General features: G+C 43.1%; 1 protein-coding gene across 6 annotated transcripts in view; it reads right to left on the bottom strand.

Annotated features, from left to right (window-relative positions):
* Positions 1-733: 733 nt before the first annotated feature.
* Positions 734-17,686, bottom strand: part of Fer1l6 (fer-1-like family member 6) — a 148,651-nt gene continuing 131,698 nt past the window's right edge. For 5 of the 6 annotated variants that reach the window (XM_013507932.1, XM_013507931.1, XM_013507933.1 and 2 more), the window contains 4 exons: positions 16,019-16,260; positions 14,707-14,870; positions 2,665-2,765; positions 734-2,056 (listed from right to left, as the gene is read on the bottom strand). In XM_013507932.1, the coding sequence (XP_013363386.1) occupies positions 1,873-2,056; positions 2,665-2,765; positions 14,707-14,870; positions 16,019-16,260 (691 nt within the window). In that variant the 3' untranslated portion in view covers positions 734-1,872. Of the gene's footprint in view, positions 2,057-2,664; positions 2,766-14,706; positions 14,871-16,018; positions 16,261-17,686 lie in introns of those variants that run through there. The other variant, XM_013507936.1, reaches the window with a different exon arrangement.

Below are 17,686 nucleotides of genomic sequence, written 5' to 3'. Positions count from 1 at the left end.
CAGATCCTTCCTGGGTCCAGGGGACGTACTTCCCTCTTGCTTGTCTTCCTCACATTGCTATATTCCAGTGTCTGGATGGTGACTTTCAGAGAGGCTTTTTGTCTGCTGCTTGTCACTCTGCCATCTTAGTTGCTCCCCACACATGCTTATTTTAGAAGTTTTAGGAGAAACAGAAAAATCAGAAGGAAAAGAGAATATTACATAATCTCTTGAAGATGAACATTTTGGCATATGCTTCCAGGCAATTTATGTGTATATATGTCTTCCTTTTACAGCATGTTGTACACTAAGTTTTCTAACCTTTATATGTTTTTTGATTACATCATTAGTGATGACAGCTCATGATTGCACAATAAGAATGAACCATGGTGGATGTAACCAGTCTCACCAGAAAACACTCTCATGCACTAAATGCTCCATTTTTCAGCATTTCAGGAAACTAGGGCATTGATTGTTAATATGGAGGAGGCATCTAGGGCCAGAATCAATGCATAAGTCTACAATCACATAGAACGTGCTTTGGCTTTTCCTTGATGGATTAGGAACATTCTGGAGTGACTTTTTCTGTAGATGTAGAGACTTGCCTTCAGGAGAGCCACATCATGCAAAGCTATCAAAAATAAACAAACACAAAACAGAATACTAGCCCTGGTGCCTCTGGTGTCAAGAGGGGAACCCCAACCCAGTTTCCTCAGTACCACCAAAAATGTTCTTTAATTAATTAACAGAAGGAAATGGTTAATATATTTATTTGTGTATCAGGCTAAAAATTTTGCATGGAACTTGAGGCCAAATACTCCAATTCTAGTGTTTTCTTACTATATCTATGAAAACCATCACCTTACTTCAACTTTCTGCCTTAGGTAGGTGCCATATGGAGACTGTGTTATGAAAATCACTTTACTTTCAAGGAAAAGTGGTCCTGTTTTGCAAGTGCATACGTTACTGTTTCTAAGATTGGCTTTGAAGTTCATTTGTGCTGACAACTCATACTGGAACCAGGCACACGTATTTGTGAGGCTAAATGCCAAACAGTGCCAAGGATAGACATGGTTATCACGGATTGTGGGGACTCAGCACTTGGTGGGGCTTGGATATTGGGCAAAAGATAATTCCTACTGGCAGCATGGAGCTCCCCCAACCCAAGCACACATACACTCACAATTATAATTCAGGTCTCTTAAAGCAAATTCTAAAATTAGCATCTGACAATTGCCATAAAGCATAAATCAAAATAAATCAAGAACTCATTACTGCTATTGAACACATTCTACAACCACTGATTTTAACTTTAAAAAAGCAACATCTTGTCTCTACATGGGAATTGCAACAATGAAGTATTTTAAATGGTTTATAGATCTTTTCTCTAAGCTGGTTTCATAGCTTCAATAAGTGAATGTGTTCTATAAACTGTAAGGATTAAATAAGGCTAAAATATATGAGATGGGTTAAATATCTACCAATTTGCTAAAATACTTTCAGTCTATTTGCTGTAAAATTTTATTTAAAAGAAAGTATTTCCAATAAAATTTTAGACCCAGAGTTAAATTTCTCCAAATACAACCAATTACATAAAGAAAACATTCACTTAGGTCCATTTAAGGTCGTGGTTGATTATCCAGTGTGAAACATTCATTACTTCCTACTGCCCAGGGGCTCATGGAATTTGATAGATGGAGGCAGGGGTTGGAGTAGGGAGAGACTGTTTCTTCTCCATCTCCTCCAAGAACAGTTGCCTCCCCTTAAACATGGGGATGATTCTCGGGTCCTCCGGGCTATCCTCTTGGCACAGCCCTTCACATAGTGCTTCTTCTCAGATGTTCCCCATGAGGACAAGGCAAGGACTTGGGAGGGTCTAGTCCTCCATGATCCCTATGAACCCACAACAATCCTTCGGCTGATCGCCCCTGGCAAGGTATAGAAGAAGAGGACCAGGAAGATGATGAGGATGATGAGGATGAAGCCAATGATGATGTACTTCTTGTAATTCCTCCAGATGAGATGGTACAGACACTTGAATGGATTCACAAACCAGGAGAAGGAAGTGTCTGGGCGGCTGAGGGGAAAGGTAGAGAAAAATCAGGGGAGAAGTCATATTGTCAACACTCAGGATTCTCGAACCCTGGGGAAATATTTCTGACTCCCACTTTCTGGGATCCTACAAAGACAGGCCTGAGAGTAGCAGAAGGAGACTTTGTTGCCTGAAGCAGAACCTACCTAACAAGCCTATGATAATGATTCCTGCTTCCTTTTAAAGGTTGGTTTGGGGCAGAATCAGAGTCCAGTCAGAACCCAGGGAGAGGCCCCATCACACTCCTACTGTCCCTACACCACGAGCTCAAGCCCCTGGTTTTCCATGGAGCTATCCCACCACCCCAGTCCACAGTAAGCTGCTCTGCATGCCTGTCTCACATGTCCTTGGGCTGTCTTGTTTCTGAGCCTATTTGTTTTCTACACTTTGATAACTATTTTGCATTATTTCTCCCCTAAAGAAGTTGAAAGCTCCTTGAAGGCCTAGCTTATGTCCTACACTCCTTCTGTGTTCTCCAACTAGGTGCTTAATAGATAATTTTGAGTTAGTGAATTCCAGAGACATTCTGAACCCTCTGACCCCCCTGGGGGCTGCCTCCTCATTTCCCACGGTCCCACCCTCAGTCCACTCACTTGGGCTTGGCCAAGGGCTCGGGCTCCTTCCGCGCTTTCCCCACAGGACTTTTCTGGGCTTCTTCTGCTGTAACAAGGTGGAACTCTGCTTCCACCTTGCCCTGCAGAAAGATAGAAACTTCAGTTCCAGGCCACAGAGACCCGTGGAGCAGGGCCAACTTTCCAGGAGATGAACTGTTACATTAGAAAATGGCAGAAAGTATTTTAACAAGTGAGCTGATTTATTTTGAGAAAAACAGTTGTCTTTTTTATTTTGGGAGAGGACACTTTTATGAGTAATGTAAGCCCCAGATTGACACTACTGTTGAGTTTTGTGGAAGGAGAGGGCCCCTCATGTCTAGGGACACACACACCCAATCACGTGTATGGCTTCTCTGGTGATAATTTACTATGAAGAAATAGTACTAATGATGGGACTTAACAGTCATAAGAAAGGGGACTGATGATTGTATGGTGGACCCTTTTTATCTGCTGCCATCTTATCTGTCAATTCTCAAGAGGAACTTGGTGGGTGTGGCCCTAATTTGCCAAACGGCTTCTGTCAAACTTCATTCTTTCTGCTGTTCCCACTAACTGCTTTAGAATCACCTTTTCACTCTAGCCTCCCTCCTCCTGCTTCCCTTATAAGAAACAGCTCCTTTGCTTTGAAAGTTGTGAGCAGGGTGCTCCTTTAGAACATGTATCAAAGTTGATGGTGATGTACATCTACATTATCAAAAGGTAAGACAAGATGTCTGTAAAGGTCAAGCTATTCTGTCTTGTTTGTTCACTCATTCTCTCCTTTCGGGGGGCCCTGAGTGCCAAGCACTCTTCTAGGACTGGGATCTAACAGGATCAAGATGAATAATCCCTTGACCTCCTGGAGTGCCTGCTCTTGGTGGAGGACACCGTGTCCCCTCTTAGCTTTTTTGCTTTTGTGCATTGAGATTCAAGCTGATAAGAGAGAGGCAAAGTTGGTGAGGACTGGAATGTCAAAGAAGAATTTTAAAACATGTCCTCCACTGCAATGCATGGATTAGACATGATCTGACTTCTGAGGCATGGCTGATTTATTACCCTAGTAAAATAGTATAAGGTCCAGTTAGCTTACCTATTAGCCTTAAAAATTAAGGACTCAACAAGTAGGTCTGGCTACTGGCAGTGATGACAATGTAATCAAATGTAATTTCTCATGGGAAAAATGAGAAAGAAGTAGAATGTGTGGGATAAGGTTGAAGGGCAGGAGGAGAGAATGACATAGCCACCAATGAGTAAAGAAATGTGGTGGCTTCTGTCACAGGTGAAGCCATGAGTTCAAAACTAGATGGTGTCATTCACTCTTTGTGTTAAAAACCTGACCAACTCAAAACAGCATTCTATGCCCTGTGATCCAGAGATGTTCCTTAAATACATGTATATATGTCACCTCTTGTTGTTGAGAAATCATGGCACCACAGGCAATGACTAACATGGATAAGCACTCAAAAATATTTAGAAACCATGAGAGGGAAAAATATCAAGCTTCTGTTGATTGTAATTATGCCTATACATAACTATCAGCATAGAGTGATAATCATAGAATCCTAGCAGTAATTGCAGTGTCCTATTGATTGCTCACTGTGTCCTAGCTTGGTTTTTCTGTTCACCTATCTATTTATTTATCTACCTACCTATTATCTATCTTTCTGTCTGTCTATCATCTATCATCTGTCTATCTACTGGCCATCTGTCATCTGTCTCAGCAACAGGTAAACTGCTTTTTATCTGTAAAGAAGTAAAGCACAGAAGGTCATATATGCAATAGTCCATCTGTGTTAGTTAGGTTTTCTTTTATGTGGACAAAATTACTGGCAGACACAACTTAAAGAAGGAAATTTTTATGTTATCTCACTGTTTCAAAGATCAGTCTATGGTTGGCTGGCTTTAAGACAGAAGCATCATGGCAAAGGGCAGGGGGAAGAATAATGCTTACCTCATGGCAGCCAGGAAGCAGAGAGCAAGAGGAAAATCCAGAGAGACAGGGACTGGGGACAAAATATACCTTCCAAACCATACTTCCAGTGTCCCATTTCATCCAATTAGGTGCCGTGTCCTAATAAGCCCATTCAACTAATGAGCTTATCAATGGATTTATCCACTCAATGAGGTCAGTTCCCTCATAATCCAGCCACCTCTCTAGGAAGCTCTTCATTCCAGTGAAGTTGAGTGTGGACATAATTGTCATACCAACCAAGTAGAATCTGAACCTAGGTCTATATGATACCAAAGTTCATGTTCTTTCCATTATAGCAACCTGCCTGCCAACTTATTCATCCACTGCAGATAACTGGGCAAGAAGCTTTACAAGGCTCTTCCCAACTTTCACAGATGATTCCATGATTGTCTTTAATAATCACCATTTGTTATAATTTGTGTCTAGATGTGCCTCCAAAGCTTCATGCAGTCATAGGTGGGGCGTTTCAGAGGTGGCTGGATCTGGAGTATGTGATGCTAGGATGAAGTGTGTGGTGCTGGGATCAAGGGTGTGTGATTACTAAATGAGTCAATTGATTGATTTGGCATAGCTCTGGGTGTGGAAAATGGAAAGGCCCACTCTGGGTGTGAGTGCTACCTGCTGTAGGGGTGTGCATCCTGGATAGAATACAAGGGACAGAAAGAGGGCTGCTGTGGTTGCTTGTGGCTTGCTGATTGCTACTTCACTACTTCACTGCTTTGCTGCCTTCCTGCCTTCTGCCTGCATGAACTACTTCTTCTCTTTGATGTCCCTCTGCTATGACACCCTGCCTTGGAGCCAGCCAGTTATGGACTGAAACCCCTACGAACTGTAGGGCAAAATAAACCTTTCTACCTTTAACTTTGGGTGTCAGGTATTTTGTCTCAGCAGTGAGAAAAGTAAGTACAGCACCATCTAAAGGCACTTGTCTTCTTGTGTCTCAGTTTCCTTATCTGTGGAATGTCCAGGTGTTCTCTACAACTACCTACTTCTAACTTGCAAGATTGATGAAAGGCAGAGTTAAAGCCCAAGGAGACCTTGCAATGCTTGGTGGCCGGAAGAGACACAAGAAACTACTCCAAAATCTTGACAGAAGGGCTTCCATATTCAAATGGGACTTATTTCCACAAGTCTTTCAGAAGTGTCCTAAGCTCCACCAGGGAGTATTTTGTTTCATCCAGTTTCATCCAGTTGCTCAAATTTTAAGGAGAGTCAGCTAAACAGGAGCTAACCAGTTGCTGGGGTCCAGAATGCTGGGAAGAGAGAATAGAAATCCGCAGAGAGTGCTTTAGAACTAGAGTAAAAGAGTCACAACAGCCCCTCTATTCTCTGCTGCTTAATAATAAGTTCAGCCCAGAGCTCTTTGTAGCTTGCATGGTGCTTCCTGCATGCATTAGTCCATTTAGACCATGTGACAACTGGCAACATTGACAGCATTTTGTAGTTTTTCCTTTGCATCAAGAAACCAAGGGTTGGTGATATTTGCTAACTTGCATTTCGAAAACAGGATTTGCACGGAGGTTCTCTGAGATTGTCTCATTCTTCCACTACTTTATGTGTCCAAGTAGCCTCTTGTTGAGGAAGAAAAGAAGTAGGCTGTTTATTTAGAAATTAATAACTTTTTTTCTGAAATGTTCAGAAAGAAGCCCATAGCCCTTGTCATTGCTCTGATGTTAGTATTCACATTTGACCCAACTGTGGACTGGCCTTGACGGCTGAATGAGTGTCATAGCGCAGCACAGCATAGGTGGTAGTTGAGTACATAGGATGGATGGATGCAGACAGATCTGCATTGACACCAGATTCTATCAGCTGTGTGGCCTGGGCTGAGTCGCCTGCCTTCTCTCTAAGCCTCACTATCCTGTGGGTGTTAATAGTATGCACCATAGGAAAAGTGCCTTGAAATATAAATGAAATACATATGCAGTGCTAACCTACTGCCTGTCAAATAGGAAGACTTTTAAAATGATAGTTGTTTCCCTTAACACTGTTTTTTCAAAGGAAGCATGTGGTTTAATCAAAATATCTCTCTGCCCAGACCCCCAACAGACACACAGGCCAAAGTCCTTACAGGAAAAAAATAAAGAAAATGAAGGCTGAGCATACTAAATTGATTTTCCCTTGGCAGAGGAGTCGCTTGTTATCAACCCGAAGGCCTCCTTCCAGCCTCACCGCTTTGCGCGAGTGGTTACAGAGCATTTGTCGGGCGTCAGGAAGGCAGCGGGAAGGTGTTACTGACACGTTCTGATAAACGCCACGCCTCGATGCGCACCTCTCCACACAGAGAGCTCGCACCCTGTTCCAATCACCAGTATTCAGCTCAGCTCCAAGGAGAGAATTTAAGCTCATAAAACCCTCCAAATGTAATTTAAAATCAGAGCTAGAAAAAAATGGATAGTGTGAGAGACTACTCACCAACCTAATGACATCTGTGGATGGAGAAAGTGATAAGGAAAGTTCTGTGAAAAGATCGAGGATTTTCCCTTCCATGTTTGTTATTTATGAGCTTCTGACTTCACCGCGCCTGGATGACGGACACCTGGGAATGCTGAGAAGTGACCACACCGAGAACGGACCTGCCTTTATCCGCGGTAATCATTGCTTATCAAAATACAACCACCACTGGTATTAAATGAAGCATTCTCATGCATTAGTGGTGGGATGCACACTGATGATTTCCTGTACACAAAGGACGCATACACACCTAATACATACACATATGTGCATGTGCATATATATGTATGAGTAGATATATGGTTATATCCTGAATTTAGGGGTTCCATTTCTGGGTAGCTGAATTACAGAAGTGATTTAAAAGTCAGAAGAAAGCTTTATGCACAAAACCCAATCATTCTTTTGGATATTCAAATTGTCCTATTTGCCCTTATGCAATGTCTTGGACTCAGCTTGGATTTATCTGCCCTAGACCTGGTATTAGCTACTTCTTCAAAGACTCCTGGCTTTATTGGCAGTTGCTGGTATTCAGAAACCAGGACCCAGGTGCTAGGAATCTTCTTTGCTACTGGGTGATTTTGCTTCCAGTCCTTTCAATGGATAAAGCTAAACTATGGATATTTTAAATTCATTATTCCATAATAATACAAAAAAGGCAAGGGAAAAATCTCACTGCTGTCGTTGGATGTGACTCTTACACCAACTTCTTTTAAAATATGACAGGAGACATAAGCATTTATTCCATGTTTGGAAGGTGATGAAGGAGAAAGATTAATTTATTTCCAATCTGTGAGGGAAAGTTCTTCATAACAGACGGATGTCAAATAATCAGTGGAGAAAGAATGATAAAAGTTGATGATAGATATAGATGGATAGACAGGTAAGTTGACAGATGAAATGAAGGAAGAAAAGCATGAAGAACAAAAGTATGGAAGGACTAGGAAAAATCATTTTACAAAAGCAATCAAATAGATTACTGGTGGTTCCTGAAACTATCGGGTGAATCGTGTCCACAGAATAGGAATCCCTGGTAGTGTCAAAACGTTAGCCGGCCAGTTACTTGCTAAATGCAAAGGGGAGAACGTCCCTGTACAATGAAGAGGTGTTGTGGTTACCAAACAACCAAGAGCGCACACACAGGACGGCACACAGTGAGACCACTGGACAGCATGTGCCTCCCGACACAGTTCAGTATAAAGTAAACAGCATCATGTAGTCCATATTTCAGCCAACAGTGTTTAACTGGAACCTGATAAGGCTGTTGTACCTAGCTGCCAGTTCACAAGAAATATAGGGGACAGCAAATAAGATAAGCTACACCGTGAGAAAACCACCACATATATCAGGCAGCATCATAGAAAAAAAAGTCATGCAGTTACTTTACTGGTCTCATCAGTCAGCATCATAGAAAAAAAAGTCATGCAGTTACTTTAAAGACAACCAGAGAGATAAAACAACCAAGAGCAACACAAGAATCAGGATTGAACTATGTATGGAAAAAGAAGTAGCTATGGAGGCAATGCAGCATCCTCTCTTACAAATAGAGAATTGAGGATGGCATGGACATCCGACTACACCCCACAATTCTTCTGCATGATGACGGCACTGCAGTTAGATGCTTGCAGAAATACTTAGGGATAAAGTGTCAAAATGTCTACAACTTACTCTTAAAAAGTGCAGCAAAAACATGCTATATACCCACTTATCCATATACTCAAACATAAAAAGTAAATATAACAAAATGCTAGCCAGTGTTGAATCATAATGAATAAATCCATGGCTAATCAATGTCCTCTGTACTTCTCTGTATACATAAGTTTTTGAATGAATAAATGTTGATTAACATTTATTAACAGTGATTAAACTCTGGCATTTCTATTTGGAGGCTATTAAAGGTTAATAACACAGACACTATAAGGTAGGGAAATTTTTATTATAACACTGAAGGAAGCAAAGAAGATACTATTTTAAGGGTAGAGTGACGACCACTGTGTAAAGGTGACCCTGGGCTATTTCTCACTAGGAGTTGTATGACCTAAATATCTACATAGCATTGTTTGGATGCTGATGAGCAGCCTTAAAATAAACCTGGCAGCTGGCAGTAACTATAAACAAACCCCTTCTTTCCTTCCAGTGACGGAGTAAGAAAATGGTGATGATCCAAAGGTTTTAAAGTGTGGGAGGAGAATCTGAGAAGATTTAGAATTAGACAATGTTCCAGAAATGCACCTCGGAAGCACCCAGTCCAGGCCGGTCACTTAGAGACCGAAAACTGAATCTTGGAGACAGGAAGTACCCCACCCCAGAGTGGCAGAGGTTTTCCATTGTGCCATGTGGCTCTGGGTCCATCCCACTTGCCATCACATTAGGAGAAAGTCGTTGGTAGTGCGGCTTCCTTGATGTGGTTGTTACAAAAGCAGAAAAGGAACAAGGGGAGGCTGATTATTCCTCTTCTGAAGCTAAAGCTGGGCTTTCAGGACCCACGTTCAGCTGAAGCTCATCCAAGGCTGTGACCCAGGCAGTGGGTGGGGATGAGGATGTCAATTCCTTTTCCCTTTTGAATGTGTAAGGGTAAATACAAATAAAAGAAGAGGTTTAATTCTCCCAATTGAAAATAGGGGCCAGGCATCCTCTCTTCTTTTTTCTTAGAGCATTTACTTTTGGAGAGTTGTAATTACACATACTTTTTCTTCTCTTTAAAGTATGTTTATATTCTTTAAAAACTAGACAGGTTTTAGTATTTAAGAGCTAGGTCTTTGTTAAGGACCTAGGAAGCATCTCTTTGAAATATAAACATCAAGAACTCTAGCAGCCAGGTATGAGGGTGCAGGCCTATATTCCCAACACTCTCAGAAACGGAGGCAGGAGGATTGCAAGTTTGAGCCCAGGCTGGGTAACTTAGTGCTTTAGTGAGACCCTGTCTCAAAACAGAGTTTTTAAAAGAGGACAAAAAAAGAATTAAGATGTGCTATGTACATGTACACATCCCCATGATGAATGTAGGCATGATGTGATGCAAACAACTACTAATAAAATAATCTTTAAAAAAATGGTTGGGGATGTAGCTCAGTCTGAAGGTCTTGGGTTCAATCCCCAGTAACACACACACACACACACACACACACACAGCCTTAGCATCCCTATCTAACAGTTTCTGCAGGAGGCTGAGAGCATACCTTGAGTGGCTATCCTGCTCCAGTTGTAAAACTACCTCTCTCCACAAAGATTTGCAAATTTGATTTTCCTCTGAGTAAAGCCCATTAGCTAGCAGAGCTGGTCACTCCAATCACCAGGCGAATGCAGACTGAAATAAGTCTGAGAAACATTGTCCTCAGGTCCTCTTGCTCAAGAGTGAGTTGTCATCTACTCTGAAATAAGTATGCACTTGGTGACAACTGCTTGGCTACATAAAAGAGTGAGGTTTCTTTCTCCGTTTGCAATTTCTTACCAAACTGCTTGTGATACACACTGCACTCTGGGTTAATAATCTCTTACAAATAAAACCTTCCCCCTCTACTGCTTTGTGGAGAGATTTTCTGTGTTGGAGAAAATTGCTAATAACTCCAGGACCAGGCTGGACATCCCTGGTATTTCTCTGGCCCTCTGATAGAAAAGCAAGTATTACACACAGGGCAAGACCCAGGAATGTAGAAGTAAGCTGCTTGGGTTTTGTCATGGTTGACACATTGTGTGAACTTGAGAACTGAGAAGTTTAGAAACTTCACTAAGAGACTAAAGGCCCTCACTTTGTAAACATCCTGAGCTTGTGGAAGAGGAGGGCAGGGAGGTGGTGTGGGCGGGTAGCCTGCATATACTATAAAGGAGGAAAAAGAGGCTTACTCCTCCCTTTTTGCTCTTGCTGATTTTGCTGTCTCCTGCTGCCTTGAACTGTTGCCCCTGTGCCATGCCACCCTGACTTGGAGCCAGCCGAGTATGGACTGAAACCTCCACAAACTGTGAGCTAAATAAACCTTACCTTCCTTAACTTGGGGTGTTGGGTATTTTGTCTCAGCAAAGAGAAAAAGTAACGGAGACAGGTTTAAATCCTGACCTTGAATTAGCTGTGTGACACAATACAAGTTACTCAACTTCTCTGTTCCTCATGTTCCTTATCCATAACATGAAGATTGACTGTGTGTGTGTGTGTGTGCGTGTACGTGTATGCTCATTTATACATATCACACAGGTTTTAACAGATAAATGAGTTAATATACATTACTAAGTGTTTAGAACTGTGGAATCAACAAAGTCCACCCAAATAGAACAAACAGGCCATTCAGAGCTTGCTATCAAATAAGAGTCAGCTCCTATCACTTGTGTTCGGCTGAGACTCAGAGTCTTGGGGTGGGGGTCTTTTTTCATGAAAAAGGAGGAGATTTTGGTTCATTTTGACCAGTGGCTACTGACTTAGGAACTGGAAGCAGCCAATCGTGTGATTGGCCAGGATACGTATGGGAACCAGGACAAGGCTGAGGCAGCAGAGGCTGTGGGTCAGCCCCAAGGCCATCCTATGTGATCTGACCTCTGCCAGTTTGGAGACTGCGTCCCGGTGTCAGCCTGCAGTGTGCTTTGGGTGATTGCCACGCCAGAGCACTGTCTGCTCTGCACCCTGCGGATGACTGGCTGCTTCTCTGGTCTGTGTCCCTCATGTGACAGCAAGTCATGGGGACGGGGCTGTATCCTCAGCACCTCTCTCTTCCCCTGGGCCACCTTTAACCACATCCCTGTCCAGAGGAGGTGTCCTGTAATTGCTGTCAGGTGAATAGCTGATGAGAGAATGTGGTAACCTATACACAGAAGAGGAAACTTTGCATGAAATAGAAACAAACAGCATTTATTTACAGCTTCTATACTTAGTAAGCAAAGAGTCTCTAAGACAGGCCATGAAAACCTACATCTTGGCCAGGTCATCAGGACAGTCATTTATGACTCTTGTCTCATATTTACCACAAGGTTTACCCCTGAGGATAGGATGCTACTGTGGACTAGATGTTGACGTACTGCAGGTTGGAGCAGCCCCTGGTCTGGGCGCCACTGAAGGAGGTAGGAGTAGGGAGTGGTGAAAGTGGTGATTACCCAGCAAGGGCTCAAGCTGAATTCTGACCTTTGAACACAGTATGTTCCATAAATTCTGTGTCATTTATGTGTCACAAGAGTCTGTGAGGTGTGTGCTTTCATTTTCCCTGTTTTTACAAGTGCAATAGCTAATGACCCGTCAGCAGTCACTCCATTCCCCTTCTCCCAGCCCCTGGCAACCACTGATGTGTTTTGTATGGACTGCCGCTCCTGGACATTGCATCTAGAAGGAATCAAGCGTTATGTGGTCTGTTGTGACTGGCACCTTTCACCTGGCTGATATTTACATTGTCCATGCACGTTGGAACAAGCATAAGTACCTCATTATTCTTCGTGGCCAAATAATTTCCATTGTATGGACAGGCCATTATTTATCCACTCATCACTGACAGACATGGGGGTTCTACTGTTAGGTATTAGGAACAGTGCTGCTGTGGACATTCACAATATTGTTTTATGGAAGGTCACCAGGAATCTCTATGCTGTTAAATCCAAGGGGCATGTTTCTGTCACTTCTTATGTAACCAGTCAGGAGCCCTTGTCACAGTGACCCAACCACCCTTCCCAAGAGTCACCTCTCTGGCTTTCTGTTCTAGCTCACTTTTATCATCTTCTTCCTCCATCTTTTCCCTTCTCTGTCTTCTCCACTTTGACTGTCTCCTCCCCATTGTCTACACAGATGCCTACCCTGGCTTCCCTTTGGGAATGAAATCCAAACTCTTTGAGGTCTGCACAGCCACTTCCATTCTCACTCACTGCTTTGGTCTGTGGAATTTGCTCTGTGGGAAATCCTCTTTCTCCTGTTTCTTCTTGACAGCTTGCTGCCTTCCATTCTCCAGGTCTTGGCCGCCTTCCTTGCCACCATGTTCATGGAAGTCTTGTACTCGACACCCCTTAATCTCACACTTGTCTCTGCCAGCCCTTGTTCAAAGTGTTTTTGTCTTGGTGTGGGCGGCTGTGTGTGCCTTTGCATGTGTGTGTCTGTGTGTGGTTTTGGCTTCATACTCTAAGCTTCATGGTCACTGCAACCTAATCAATTACCATATGTATTCCCAGGGCCAACCATATAACAGCTGCATAATAAATATTTGTTGGATAAAGTGAAGAAATAAATGGAATGGAAAATGAAGAGTCAGCTAACATCAAATGAAATAACAGAGGAGATCTGTACACAGTTGGCCAACTCTAAAGGACTATAAATGTAATGGGGGCTGCAGACATAGCTATGCCTATACAACTATTGCTTATGAATTTACAGAAACCTGAATCATGTCAAAAGTAAGGTCTTGGCAATCCTCATTTTTCAGCCTCACTGGACACCCTGGTGACTCTGAGCAGTGGTGGCTACCCTTCTGGGACCACTCATCACCATCACGCTACTCAGAACGGACGTTGCTCTTTTCACCTAGGTAACACCTCCTGTTGTTCTTGAAAACATTCCGCTCCTCTGTGCATGACTGCTCAACTCAGAGTTGTATCCCTCTCTCTTCTCCAACCTTTTTCTACATTTTACACTTGGATAACTCCCTTCCTGACGGAATGCGTGACATATCCTCCCCACAACCCCTGTGGCGATCACAGCTGTTTGAGGGTAGATGCCACGACTCTTTCATCTCTGAATTTCCCCACTCATCTAACAGATATTGTCTGAGCTTCTGTCATGTGCGAAGTCCTGTAGCCCAGACCCGCCCAGAGACTGGTGTATAGAGAGTCAGCTGATTAGGGGACCTGGAAGAATGAGCCTGGCTGGAGCTTTGGTCTCTGCAGTAATCTCATCAATCAGAGGTGATTAAATTGAGAATGGAAGAAGGAGAAAAACTCTCAGGAAATATAATAAAACTGGACATCAGGAGATCAGACCAGCAGCTGCCGTTTACCTGGGAAGGTGCAACTGGAAGGCCTGCCTCACACCAACAGCAGAGAGAGCAGCCAGCAACAGGGAAAAGAGCCCATCTGTGGGCCTCAGTGCCTGTGCTCAACCTCCCCACTCACTGAAGTCATCCCTCCTCCTCTCCAGAGGAGCAACGAGGGACAAGAAAGGAAAAAAGAAACTTTATTCCCTGTGTTTGTGAAAGACCAGAAATTCCTACAATGCATCTACACAAGTTGGCAATGCAGGGAAGGGGATAATGGCTCTTCCTGCCATTACCCTCATGAAGTTTTAAAAGCATGGATCAGTTTTTAAATTGAGTTTCTTGTTAGAGGGTAAAGGCGAAGGTAGCTACACAGAAATTGTACAAGTCAGGACTTTATGCATAATTTCAAGAAGTATTGAAAAAATTAATGCTGGGAGCTAAGTACAGGCCAAAATGATTAAAAAGTGGCCTCAACACAGATCACTATTAAATCAAATGGGCTGAAATATAGCAGGCTTAATGCATTTATAAAGCTTTAAAAATTTTTGTTCCTTGGAGCAACTTTGGCTTAAAGGGCTCTTAGTCACTTCAAAGCACTTTAACTTGGATTCACAGAATGACTCACTAAAAGAGCACCATGTCCCCTGACACCCCCATAGCCTGCCTCCTTCAGCTGTCACTTACCGTGAGCTCTTTGCTTTTAGCAAAAGGCCACCAGCCGCGCACTCGCTTTTGCTGGAATATAGAGATCTTGCTCTCTTCACTTGCATTTTCAAACTTGGAGAGATCGCAGGCTTTGGCAGACTTGGCAGCTCGAGGGAAACTATTGAGGTTCATTTCCAGGGAGCCTGTGAAGGGCCACCCACAGATTATGCAAAACTTAGAAATTAGGGAAGGGCTTTCTAATCCCAGTCCACACTTGTTCATTCACTCCCCAGGCATCCAATCATACATCGTGTGTGACATGTGCCAGATAGTGGGAGCACAAATGTGACCAAGGATGTCTGATGTTTGCATGTGTGAGCTATAATTTTTTAACTTTCAAGCCTCAGGTTTGGGGGCCATCACAGCAAGGCACCTTCTCTGCTCCCCAGGTGCAGCTCCCCGAGGCTGAGGATGTGTGCTGGCTTCCTCTTCCTCAGCACTTATCTTCCTGTAGGAGTCCTGCCCACCGCTACTCTGCGCCTCACTTTCCCCTTAGGGTCCACTAAACTCCTCAGTACAGGAACCAGGTCTTCCTGCCATGGTGTCTACTCTCCAAGGCAGATAGCAGACATGAGTGTGTTCTGTGCAGTGGATTTTCAGGGTGAAACAATGCCAGGAATGAGAGTTCTATAGCTCACTGTCACAGCTTTAGAGCATGCAGATCAACAAACAAAATGAGAATAGAAAAAATTTCCCTAGTTCTATCCCCCTACATTTGGCCACAGCTCTTTATATGGTTGCCTTGCCCCCTATTTCCTGTTCCCACTGTCTTCCTCCTGTACAGATTCACACATATTGTACAGAACAAGATCCCCTCCTGCTCTTTTGCACTTAAATGCATCCTTCATAACTTTCCAGCTCATTGACTTTCAGTATTTCTAGTGGCTGCAGGTTAGCACTTATTGAGTGCTTGTTGTGCAGAAGGCACTGTGGCCTGTTCTTTAACTGCACTGTCACATTTACAGTTCCACCACTCCCTTGAGGAATGCAATATCCCCATTTTACAGTGGAGGAAATGTGCACAGAGCTCAGTCAAAATTCAAATACTTCTAGTGATAGAGCAAATTGGATCAGTTTAAGTTTCTTAGAGTCTATGTGGTCCTCTACCATATGCATGCACTAGGATATATTTATACAGTCCCATAGTCAGGGGCTGTTTGGGCTGGTTCCAAAGTTTCCTCATCATAAATAGCACTGTAGTTATTACCCTGTGACTGAATGAGACTCAGCCCTCTAAAAGCTGGGACAGATCCTTATCATTAATAAGTGCTGTAGAAAGTCACTGATTTACCCAGGAAGTCATCTGAGGACAGCCTTTCAAAATCCCAAACCTGGAGTACCAACACCACCGGAGTCTTGCACTCTGTCTTCTCCAAGGAGAAGATGTTCTCCCTCTTGGTGATGACCATTTGCTTCTCCGCTGGGAGGTACTGAAACGGAAACAGGAAGCGCCAGTTGAAGTTGCCCTCTCCTGTCAGGGAGTTGTAATGGACGTCTGTCTCCTGCTTGTCGTCTTCCAAACCCTTTAGCCACCTGAACAGAGATTTTTAAAAATTCAAACACTCAGAATACATTACAGTCAGGCATCAGTATACATATATATATATATATATTTTTTTTTTTTTTTTGGTTTTTCTCTGGTACCGGGAACCGAACTCACGACCTTGTGCTTGCCAGGCAGGCGCTTTGCCACTGAGCTAAATCCCCAGCCCCTAGGCATCAGTATAATCAAAAGTGATCTGGCTAGTTTCAGTGTGGTCACAGATGATGCTTTAAAATTTATTATATAGATACAGATGGAAGTTTCCATTTTAGTTTAAAGAAGGAGAATGAGATCAAAGGGGTTGGAGTGGAGATAAGACCCATTCCAAGGCTCACTCAGTATTACTCAGTAGTGGTCAGTGTTACATACATGGGATATATACTAAATATTGGGAACATAAAAATACCTGGTCAGGCAGGTATCTGCAACTGTGTGAGTAGACCTGAAGCTCATGCAATCAAGATGGCAAGTTCAGGAAACAGGAAGAGTGTAATGAGAACCTCCACCACTCTGGGAGCTCCCTGGGTAATTGTTAATGGGTCCCACCTCTGCACCAGATTACCCTCTCCCTTGAGGCCTCTAAAGTTGGGCTCCCTTAGACTTGTGGTGCTAGGCCTGAAATTCCCTTCCTTCTCTCTTGTTATGGGCCCAAGAATCCAGCAGGCCTGGATCAGTGAGGCAGGGAGAGTAAGAGCTGCCTGCGGCCACCGACATTCCAATCCTGACTCTACCCCCTATTAGCTGTGCAGCCTCAGACGAGGTATTTAAGTTCTATGTCTCCATTTCACTTGTAAGCAGTTGTAGTACCTGACTCAGGGGGTTGTTCAAAGGAATTACATGAGTAATACCTATAAAGTGCTTCAAGTATTCCAAATTGCCTACAATATTCTTTCTTCTTAGTATTATCTGGTTTTCCACCCCCATGTCCAGAATCAGGCAAGCTACATTTAATATATGCTTTCCTGGTACTTTATCCATGGTAAATTAGTAAATTCAGAAAATGAGTACCTTTATCCAAGCTAATTGATAATCTAAACCATTTGCTTTCTGAAAGCAGACATCGCTCCTCCCCAGGGCAGAGTGAAGACCCACCCTCTCTTCATAAAGGAGTGGCAACACCCAGGCTATGGACCCAATTATGTAGCTAATGAAACATGACAATGACAAAGATAAAATGGTGTTAGATATGAAAAGGGCCTAGAACAGTGCCAAGGGCCATTTAACTGCTACATAGGGGGGAAATGAACTTTCAAATCACTGACAAATGACCAGCAGAGAAGGAGGAAAACTGGAGAGTGTGTTGCTACAGAGGGTAAGGCAAGAAGGCATTTCAAAAAATATTCAGCTATGTCAAGTGCTCCTAGGAGGGCCTTAAGATGAAGACTAATTAAAACAATAAAACCCAAACAAGTCCGT

The sequence above is a fragment of the Chinchilla lanigera genome, unplaced genomic scaffold, assembly GCF_000276665.1.
Source record: "Chinchilla lanigera isolate Chin_1 unplaced genomic scaffold, ChiLan1.0 scaffold00139, whole genome shotgun sequence".
In the NCBI taxonomy this organism is placed as follows: domain Eukaryota; kingdom Metazoa; phylum Chordata; class Mammalia; order Rodentia; family Chinchillidae; genus Chinchilla; species Chinchilla lanigera.
The sequence above is the reverse complement of the archived record's forward strand: the minus strand, read 5'-3'. Positions and strand labels throughout refer to the sequence as shown.